The sequence below is a fragment of the Hyposmocoma kahamanoa genome, unplaced genomic scaffold, assembly GCF_003589595.1.
Source record: "Hyposmocoma kahamanoa isolate Upper Pololo Valley unplaced genomic scaffold, ASM358959v1 87, whole genome shotgun sequence".
Lineage (NCBI taxonomy): Eukaryota > Metazoa > Arthropoda > Insecta > Lepidoptera > Cosmopterigidae > Hyposmocoma > Hyposmocoma kahamanoa.
In genome coordinates, this window is record NW_020654422.1 from 10295557 (window position 1) to 10306365 (window position 10809).

General features: G+C 38.1%; 1 protein-coding gene across 1 annotated transcript; it reads right to left on the minus strand.

The window, feature by feature from the left end:
• Positions 1-2946: 2946 nt before the first annotated feature.
• LOC113235283 (protein krueppel-like) lies at positions 2947-9024 on the minus strand. The gene is made up of 2 exons (XM_026470940.1): positions 8848-9024; positions 2947-4311 (listed from the first exon to the last, which is right to left on the minus strand). Exons 1-2 carry the CDS (start codon positions 8882-8884, stop codon positions 3455-3457), a joined length of 894 nt encoding a protein of 297 aa, XP_026326725.1. The 5' UTR covers positions 8885-9024; the 3' UTR covers positions 2947-3454.
• Positions 9025-10809: the final 1785 nt, after the last annotated feature.

The following is a 10809-nucleotide window of genomic DNA, read 5'->3' on the forward strand; positions in this document are numbered from 1 at the left end:
AACATCTGAATAACGTACATTAATTATTGCGGAAAGTGAGGAACAACTTAAATGTATAGAAATCGCTACGTTTCTAAAACATCACCCCTAACCAAGGGCAGTTGTATTAGTATGTGTCGTATGTGTATATGAGGGAGAGATTTCAAAGTGTGTCGGTGCGACAACTCATTACTTACTGCCGATCTTAGATAAATTATGTCTGTACATTACTGCCAGTTAACCCTTGGGAATGATATCTTTATCAGATATGTTTGTTTATCTTGATTACCTTTATGGTGTTTTTAACAAAAATCATTTGTGATTCATTTTAGATAATAAGTGAAACACTAAAGAAATGTATACACCCTTTCACTGGTACCTTACGTCGTTATTTGAGCTTTTATTTACATTTTGTATTTAATATTGAAAAGTATAGTTTGATGCAACCGTGAATAAAAAATTTTTATCTAAAGATTTTCAAAATTATCTAAACTCAGTCTGACTGTACTGACAGTGACTGTAAGGGTGAGGCCAGACGAGCGTAATTTTGTGAGTTGTGAGTTGCGTAGTTTACGTCAGACGGAAATTCGTTTGAGGCGCCAGATGAACGTATTTTATTCAGTTTTATACGTTTGTACGGAGTGTTTGTGTCATATGGTGTAATGGAACAAGAAACATTTCTACTCACGCGCATCCAATACCAAAGCGACCATTTCCCTCACCCCTTTCTCCACCCACACCAGCACGTTGCACTGTGCGACTGAAATTCAGTTGTAATGACGCGCGCGAGTCGGCGGACAACTCATTTTGAGGCATCGTGTGGAACAAACCGGACTTTTATATGAAACCGAATGCAACATAAATTACGCAACTCAAATAACGCAACCACAACTCACAAAATTACGATCGTCTGGCCTCACCCTAAGTTGTAATCTGGTCATTGTAAAAAGAGCATTAATTTCGTTGAATTTGAAAACTAAAGGTAAATAAAACAACAAACAGTTATAAATAACAAACATCTCTTTATTTTAATAATAATGTACTGGACATTGATAAAGAAATACATATCATATTCATCGTACCATATTAATGTCACATCTATAATTCTTATATTAATTTGTACAATATCTCGAAAATGGATTGTTAGTTGTTTAAAAATGTGTTATAAATAACACCTGTAAGTATTACACAATGAGGTAGATTTGTTAACGGCAGTTTTCGTGTAATTCAAAAATATTATCTCATCACATTTTAGTTCTAAATTACATAAAATTATTTGGTAAACGTAAACGTAATGGCACGGACAGCTATTATACATTTACTAACTAATGAATATAAACAAAATTTCTCCATTAAAACAATTTTAATGATCATTAATGAAAATAGGAACTCAAATAAATTGCAAATCAAGGCTATAATGTGATACTACACATTTATTAAATACTAAAAATTTTTACTGACCAGTCATTAAATAGGCATGTCGCAAAACGTAATGGGAAACCAGTATATACGACGATAAAGGTTTGGTATACAATGCGATTAAATGAAACAATAGAATAAAAATCAGTCTCAAATGGTTAGACCGTCAGGTATGATCCAATCGTTGCTTTGTACATTATCTTAGCAGCGATAAACAATAGAAAATATTCCAAGAACTTTGGCTCTGTACCCTGGCGCTGTCACCGTCGTCTAGTGAGGTAGATAATGGCACCAACTTCTCAACTTTACGCTAACTACCATATACATTACAACATTGCAACATGAAATTACGAATCCTAATCGAAAATTACTACCGAATTTGTACACATCAATTTTTGTACCAATAATTTCTTTGGAAAAAATATCTCATACGTTTACCTAAATTTAATTTACATCAAGATACTACCAAGAAAACTTACGACTAAGGGGAAAAAATAAAATAATAATAATCAACAATTAGTAGTAATAATTAAATACGTACATACATTTATCATGTGCGCTAAACATTCAGAACAATTATTGTTTAAAATCAAATCAAAACGCAAAAATAAACATACTACATCTAGTAGGAAACTAATACCCGTAGAACAAATTGCAACCACATTGTAGTGGTTAAAGGTTTCTTAATCTAAACAACTCGTAGGTCATGTGCACAAAGAATTAAACTGCATGTTGAGACTAACTTATATACAATATCCGAAGTGATGTTGACTGACTACACCCTAATACTATTTATAAAAGTATGATTATAAATTCTAGGTGTACATGACCTAATATGGAAATTTCATTACATAGAATAATTCTGATTATCTCACAGCTCACTATGAAATGGTTGGGTATCTACTAGACTACTCGTATCAGTACCCAATCGTCCACGACACGGTCTTTGTAAGATGATACATAAAAATATGTACATACACTATGAACAGTAATCGTTTTAATTATGATGAGATTCCGCAAAAGAAGTAGTTCCTACAAACTAATCGATAAATAATAAATAATTTATAGAAACAGCAATATGTACAGAAGCTTAGCGCTCGCTCGGCGCGCTGTGCTCCACACTGCCCACCACGCCGCCCGCTCGGGCTGTCTCGTAATCCGGCAACTAGCTCCGATAGTTCCGAACAAGCATCCCCTATATCATATGATGCGAAATGGGTATCGGTTTTTCGATAGAAAAGTGCGTTAAATTAATATAAAACGGGTAAAATTTTAAAAAAGCTCGATATGAGAATTGAGGATAATAAGGGTGATTAGCAACCGGTTGTAGCAACGGATCTGGGCGTACACAATAGTCGCGCTTTGTCTGCGAACCGGAACTGGCTGGCAAATCAATACTTAATAATTACCGATTGTGAACTAGCTTTTGTTGCTGAAATAATAAGCCAATGTCGCGGCCTTTTACTCGTTCACATTCCGGTAGCCAGTGGTAGTCGGCGCTGCGCAGGAGGACGCTCTAGATCGATGCGTTCAACCAAAACGGGCCCATTTTTAGTTAATATCACGAAACAATGGCCACCCAATAAATCAACAAGTATCTTTTGTGCAATTACTGTGTTTTTGCAATGTGCAGTACAATGAAATAGAAAGGTCGCGTTTTTTCTTTACACTTCGAGATTATGCAAATGGCAGTACAATAAAGTTTTAAACAGTAATACTAAGCAAAAAGTGTTTTTATGGCGGACGTTGCAAATGCAAAATGTAAAAAATTGAATAGATGACTACCTAAATGGACTACATCGATAGTGTTACTGAGAAGCGCAAAAAACGAAGACCGATAAAGATGCCCGTTGCGATGACAACATTTTGTAGAGCAATAAATATTGTTTCATAAGAAATACTTATTTGGAATTTTCAAACGTGTAGTTGTCGTCGTGTAACCAGGAGCTCGAGCGAGAGAAGGGGCGAGTGCTGGCATCAGCAGACGTCGTCGGGTGCGCGGGGTCTACGCAGGAGGAACTCGTATACCGGCTCAGCGGCGCGTGATACGCGCCCACTACGCGGAGTGTACGCGCAGGTCGGTGGGCGAGTCCGGCGTGGCCGGTCTTCGCGGCAGCGACAGGTCTTCGGGCTCGGTCTGCTCAGGCCATTCGTCCCAGCGCCAATCAGGCGCTGACGCTGCTGGCGGGCTCGGTGTGTCTGGCTCGCAGCCAGTGCCAGCGCATCGATGAAGCGCTGCAGCCTGTCGCCGACGAAACCGGGCCCCACATCGACATGCAAATGGTGCATCTCCTTCGTGCACCAGAGCATGTGCTTTCAACTGGTTAGAATCGGAAAAACGTGCTGGACATCGCGAGCACGCATAAGGCCGCTCGCCAGTGTGCACGCGTAAATGGCGGCGTAGATTGGCGACTTGAACGAAGTGCCGCGGGCAATGAGGGCAGCTGTATGGCTTTTCCCCAGTGTGAAGACGAAGATGTGTCTTGAGATGGTGGTCGCGCGTGAATCGCTTGTGGCATTCACCACACTCGAATGGTTTTTCCCCGGTGTGGGTTCGTTCATGATTTTGTAGAACGTGCTTGTAACCGAATGAGCGGGAGCACACTTTACATGTGAAAAGTTTATCTCGTGGCGGATCAGCGGCTCCGGGCGAAGAACCCGAAGAGGGTGGTGAAGGAGGCGCGGGCGGGTCATCCAACTTCGGAGTCCGGCGGCGTTTGCGTGCACGCTCCATTTCTGGTGGCGGAAGGAGTGGCGCAGGCGGTGACGGCGGCCACGCAGCCAGCAGAGCGCCTGAGTACAGCTCAGCCGGCAGCCCCGCCACCAGCGCGGCAGCGCGCGTCGCCAGAAGCCGCTCCGCCAGCATCGGTAGCGACTCTTGACGCATGGCTGACAGCGGCCTTACCGAGACACCTGCACCAAAATAATTACGTATATTAAATTTATCAACGGATTTTCCGCAATTTGAGACGTTTAACATTAAGCAGTAATTTCAACTTATTTACATCACATATTTTAAAATAAAACGGATAGAGTCTTTCGATCATTTCCGCCATGGGTTACTTTCGGCCTAAACAAACACGTTTTGGAACCTATCGATAGCGTACTTATCAAGAGACAAGCAAAAAATAAAGCAAAAAGTGCGTGCCAGACGCTGTGGAGGAAACATTTGGTCGCAATCACGCCACTGCAGGTCGCTTCCGCCCCGACCTGTTGCGCAAATTGCCACCGCGAACCTTACCCGCTCAGTTCTATTTCCAATTAGTTTCCATTTCTTTGTTTGTATTTTCGCCGGTAGTATTTCTAGATTGATGGGTGACGCAAAACTTTTATTTGGTAACTGTGTTTAAATTGACACGCAATAAAGTGACGAGAAGAGTGTTAGCCAATAGTGGTAACGGTGGCAGTGCACGGGGAGGCACGGGTGGCCGAGGGACGAACCACTTACCCATATAATGGAATTAATTATTCCTTCAGCGGCAAACTCCGCCCGCCCGCTCCACCCAAATTATATTCAAATATTAATTTCGACGAAGAAAAGCCTTTTTGAGAGCACTTAATTAAAATTAGACAAAATCATAATTGAAAGTTCTCCTCGAGGCGTGAAGAGGCGGCGGAGGGAAGCTCCTACATTATCTACTTAGCCACGGAATTAATTCCGGGCCCGCTTCGACTCAGCCGTGCTTAATTGAAGGAGGCATAATATTTTGCCTTCTGCGAGTGCCTCTGGGCCTCTTTACCTATTCTTATCTTTGTTGTTTTTAACTTAAATTGTCTAAACGAAACAATTTCGTTATTTGTATTATATATTTGTGTAGCTATATTATTATATTACGGAGACATAATGGACTTAATTAAGTATTGAGGGCGCGGATGATATTATAAAAGTAGTCTAAGATAATTTTAAAGTTTGTGATTAGGGGAGGCGTCGCGAGCAGCACGTACCGGCTTATCCCATAACTTTTTAATAACATTCCTCTCGTTTCGAGGACGAACAGTGAGCCGTACTCGTGATCTGCTCAGAATTATAATACCAGACCTAATGTAAAAGTTTAAACAAGTAAATACAGCCCTTCAGGCTACGACGAGATTTAACATCGACAGATGCCTGTATTAAAGCTTTCCCTTAGGACGGATTTTTGTTATAAATTTCGTTGTTTTCAGAACCGTACCAGTTAGTATTTATAATTTTGTATGTTTTTTTATAATATCAAGTGACGGGACGAACAAGTCATGCGCCTGACGGTCAGTTACACGCCTGTCCATAACAGTTGCAGTGCCACTCACGAGCTTTAAATCGCAAAGATCTGAGGGGCACTGACACTGTGCCCGTTACCCTGACATATAAATTGACAAGCCCTATGTGCCTGTAATTGCACCAGCACCCTTGCCCTTCAAAACCGGAACACAGTAATGCTGACATTACTGCTTGGCGGCAGAAAAAGATAAGGTGCCAGTACTTCCTAGACGAACTCCTTCAAAGGAGCTCTACTGCTAGTATACTATGTATTATTTTATACAATTTATTTATCTTTATGAAACCATGTTAAAAATTATTTTATCGTCATTGTAACAACAGTTTATCATCAAGATATATAATCCATAATAATTGCTAGGTAAATCGTATAGGTAAGTAAGGGAAAGTATACCTTAATGATGTATATGTTAATAGTAATATATATACGATTAATAATATAATATTAATAGCTTTCGTTAATAAGCTTGTAATTTAAAAGGAATCGCTATGTTTGTAACCTAATCGTATATTGGGTAGTAAGCGACTAAGGGAATATATTTTCTTACGTGTTCAATGTGGAGTGGCAGGACAGTACATCTTTTTACCCGATGTTTGGTAAAACGGTTTACATGATTTAATTTAACCTTTTTCGAAACAAACTCTTGTACATTTTTTTTTGTAATGTAACTTAAAAGGTGTTTTATAACGTTATACGGAAAAGTGTTGGCAATATGAGAAGAAATTTTTGATTCAAACTCCATGTTTGTAGATTAAAAATTTTACTATTAATCTATTATAAAAAGAAGGTGTTGGACGTGTCAGTATTCAATGTTGTGCCTATAGTAATATCCATCTTCTTAATAGTAATAGAAAAAAAAACATAAAGCATAGCCACGCATAACACTAAGCTAGTAACATAATGTGTCATTTTATTGGCCGCCGGGTGACAATATAGGTGATAAATTTTTACAGCGGCGCACCCTTCCGCTCTCGCTTTTTATGTGCTAAAGAGTTATAATTATCCCCTCTTTATACGCCATAAATATTTGTCAATAACCTATAGTGAATGTGTTTATGGACTCGCCCGCGGCCGCCACTCCATAACTCATTATTACGCAAGGGTTTGCCGATAAGCGACAACGACATCCTTATTGTTGAGAGTATGCGGTTTAGTTCCTGTATTTTAACGTTTATGGGCTAATAATACTTTTTCTGATAGTAAAGTTTAAAAGTCTAAGTCTTTAAAAGTCTCGTAAAAATCATTTACGAAAAATGTTGTACCTTAACACTAAACTTTTAAGATACGCTAAAAAAAATTATTTCGTTTTTAAGATATCCTTGTTTGTGGAAAGTACTTTGTTTCATCTAAGTTATATTTTTCTTGATAATAAGTATGCTAGGAAGAAAAAGGTGTTTTTAATGAAAATTAAAGAACTGTTTTTCTAAAACACCACCTGAAGATGTTATGCCCGTAAAACAGGTTAACCGCGATGTCCTAATTTTCCATTGTAATAAGATTAAACTCAAGGCAGGCCGGGCGGCCACGACCGTAGCGTAAACTCGAGGTACGCACAGATTGTTCTAGCTACTGGTTACTGCTACGGTTTCGGTGTAGGGTTAACGTACACGGGCTGAACATGTGAGGCTTCCATGATTGGCTCCTAATATATTACAAGTTTGACAGATAAATTCCTTTGCCTTGGAAGTGCGCACTTTGCGACACGTGTTGAATGTTCTTATTTTAAAGGTTGTGATTCTTTAGTGATTTTACACTTTGTATAGGTCATTCGTTACATACCAAGGCATTAGAAACGTGTTTTGAGAGAACATACGAGTACGCATCATGGTTTCTCAATATGAACGTCATTTCATTATTATAATGCTTTATTTGTTACTGAAGTGGTCAGACCAGTCTGACCCTCACTCTGACCAATGAGAAACTCCGTAATTTGTTTAACTTGGGGCAAAGTAAATTTATGAAGAATCTAACTACGAAATAAAATATATACAACAAATTACTGAATTTATACATAATTTAATTTGAGTTATAATTAAACAGAAAGAGAAATAATATAGGTATTAATAATAATTACACTTGATACATTGGTATCAAGTGTAATTTTTATTTAATTTAATCTATTGAGATTACAACAATTTAAAAAATTAGAACATTTTGAAGATCCTGGTGCCGTTAACTGTGAGAGCTACATGTCTACGTAGTAAGATCTCTATCTTGGATTCTTTTCGCCAGGGCCTATTTAAAAACCATGTCAGTACTACTATAATTACATACAACTTATTATAAACATTTGCAGCCGAAATTAAATTTTACCACCCGGTAATGCACACGTAATTTTAAGTCATCAGTTCATTCCGTATTCAAAAGCTTATATTAAATTAACAAACAACAATAACAATTTAATAAGTTGCTATTATATTATGAATTAAAAAGAAATATTACACAGTTGTTGTGTGAATTCCACAATTAAAACTTTGTTTAAAATGTATAACACATCGATATAAATAAAATAAAATATTTTGGATTGTAAATGGTATTTATTTGCTGACATGCTACTCTTCATTTTCAATGAAGAATGAAATAGATCTTTATGAATTTGTTCATATCACACATGCATGATGTAAAATAAAATCCGTTGAAAATCTTTTGTTTGTTTACGAACGTCAAAATTAGTAATATTATTCTTCAATTACGGCTCTGTTATCAACAAAAAGATAAGACTCGATATATTACTTAAAACTACAAAAAATACAAATGTTAATTTATTGGTCTAAAAGCTTTACAGTAGTTTACAAGACAAATTAATGCAAATAAACTTACGTGGTTATTTTTTTCTTTGCATGTGTGTGTAATTTTTTTGCATGTCTATGTCAAGTTAATTAAAATTTTGTTTTATCCATTACCAATCACTGTAATCTATATCAAAATTCGTTATTGCATGCTACGCGCCGCGCGATCTCGCGAAGTCGTAGCACGCCGCTACACGCTCGCTGCCGCCTACGGTTCACTGAATCTGCAAAGCTCCGAATGCAAATAAACATGTGTGCGGGACGCTCGCTGCCGGCGGCCAATCGCGGCGCTCGCTACACGCATGGCGCGGCGCTAACTTTTGAAACTTTTACACGCATGCACTTTCTTCAGATTCAGCGGACCGCAGAGACAGCGAAGCGCTATACCAGAAACTGACACGAACCTCTGGAATTTTGCGTCGATTGCAGCGATAAGGCCATTTCACATCGGCTTCACGGTAAATGCATTTATCTGCACTGGCTTCGAGAGTCCTTTTGAATAGTATTAGCACTTTAGATAGATTTGTTAATGAACGAGTGATTTAATAAAAGTTATTGATTGCGAAGAGTTGATGACATGTTCGGTTGGCGCGGAGTCTCGATTGTGAATGATGATCGGACGCAGTGCGGGCGCGCTCTATGTGACCTACCACAACACTGGCAGCGGCGCGGCGCGTACCATGCGACAGCCGCCCCTCCGCGCGGTAAACACACCCCACGCCCCACCCCGCCCGCGCCCGCGGTCTGCGCTCCGCCCTGCTGCTGCACGTGCACGCAGTGCATTCGCTTTTTATGGCTGCTACTACATTATGTTCCTTCCTGCGTTTTTAGCCGCCCAGCGCCACATAAGCACTTTTTTATAACCGGCTACCGTTCGGCTCTCACTGCATCTTGGAAGCTAAATTGAGATATTATTATGTAGTAGTACTTCTCTTGTACTTCGAAAATTTTTGTTTTAAAATTCTTAAGCCAACCCTAGATTTAATTAAGTACTGTATACATGGGATGAATAATATAACTTGGAAAGGAACAAAAAGTAGTAACCTAGACTTACTTAATTCCAAAAAGTAAACTTCGTGCGTGAAACTTAACGAAGTAAGGTCAGACAGTATAATTGAAGCTGTTAAAATGTTGAAATACCCATTATATTTCATACAATGTATTAATGTAATGCGAAGTCCAGACATGAAATCGCAAATAGGTATTAAGAAATACCAATATGAGCGAGAAGTAGAATCACTTTTAAAATGTGTGTAACCAACAGTTAAAAAATGTAACTGTTCATAAACATCTTAATTTATTATACTTTAAGTGATAAAGTTGAAAATAAAATAATATGAAGGTTAGGAAGACGAAAAACTACGTGTTTGTGCTAGGGAGTAAAAATATTGAACAAAAAAAAATAATACCATCCGCGCACCTAGACACCCGATTGTGAAATGAAGTTATTATATATATATATATATATATATATATATATATATATTATACATACCAGCTTAGAAACCTTTGAAATGTGGGTCTACAAAAGAATTTTAAAAATATCGTGGAGGGATAGAGTGTCCAAAGAAAGAGTATTGCAGATGGTGAATAAGAAATTAGAGGTCTTGAGCACTGTCAAAAAACGCAAACTGCAGTACTTTGGTCATATAATTCGTAATGATAAATATGACCTACTCCTACTAATTATGCAAGGGAAGATACAGGAGAAGCGACCACCTGGAAGAAGGCGTACTTCATGGCTTAAGAATCTCCGGACATGGTTCAACGTGAGCACAAGATCCTTGTTCCGTGCAGCTGTGTCCAAATTACAGATAACCCTAATGATAGCCGACCTCCGGTAGGAGATGGCACCTCAAGACGAAGAAGCTATTATTATATACGCATAGATGAAAATTTTATATTTATAATATTACCTAATGGTAAAATTAAAAATCGGAAACTCGCAATAATTAAATAGTTAAACCTTTATGTTAATGACAGTAATTTATATTGATTCTGCTAAAACATAACGAGTATTCCTTACTCATTAGAAGTATATAAGTACTTAAGTTATTAGTCTCAAATTGTCTAATAGCGTAATAAAAAGTGGTTATCGTTTTTATACAGGTACAACTGGTAATTATTAATACAGATTTATATACTGAGGTTATACGACAATTTTGATTATAAATGTCGTTATATCAGTTTAAGGGACAAGTTGGAGTGATTAAAATAAAATTGATTAGTGAATGTGACAGAACTGGCGTTGGATGTGGCCTTCAAGCGGCTGCAGGGCAATTATTGGTTCAAAGACAACACGCATAAAGAGCATAAGTGTCGCTGTAGGACGCGCCTTGCGTAAATTAAGCGACTTTATAGCGACA

Bases quoted from the DNA above. Each gene is read 5' to 3' on its own strand.
- LOC113235283 (XM_026470940.1), bottom strand. From the start codon at position 8,884: ATGGCCTTATCGCTGCAATCGACGCAAAATTCCAGAG. The intron at 4,312-8,847 runs GTTCGTGTCAGT...ATTTTGGTGCAG, and splicing joins ATCGACGCAAAATTCCAGAG to GTGTCTCGGTAAGGCCGCTG.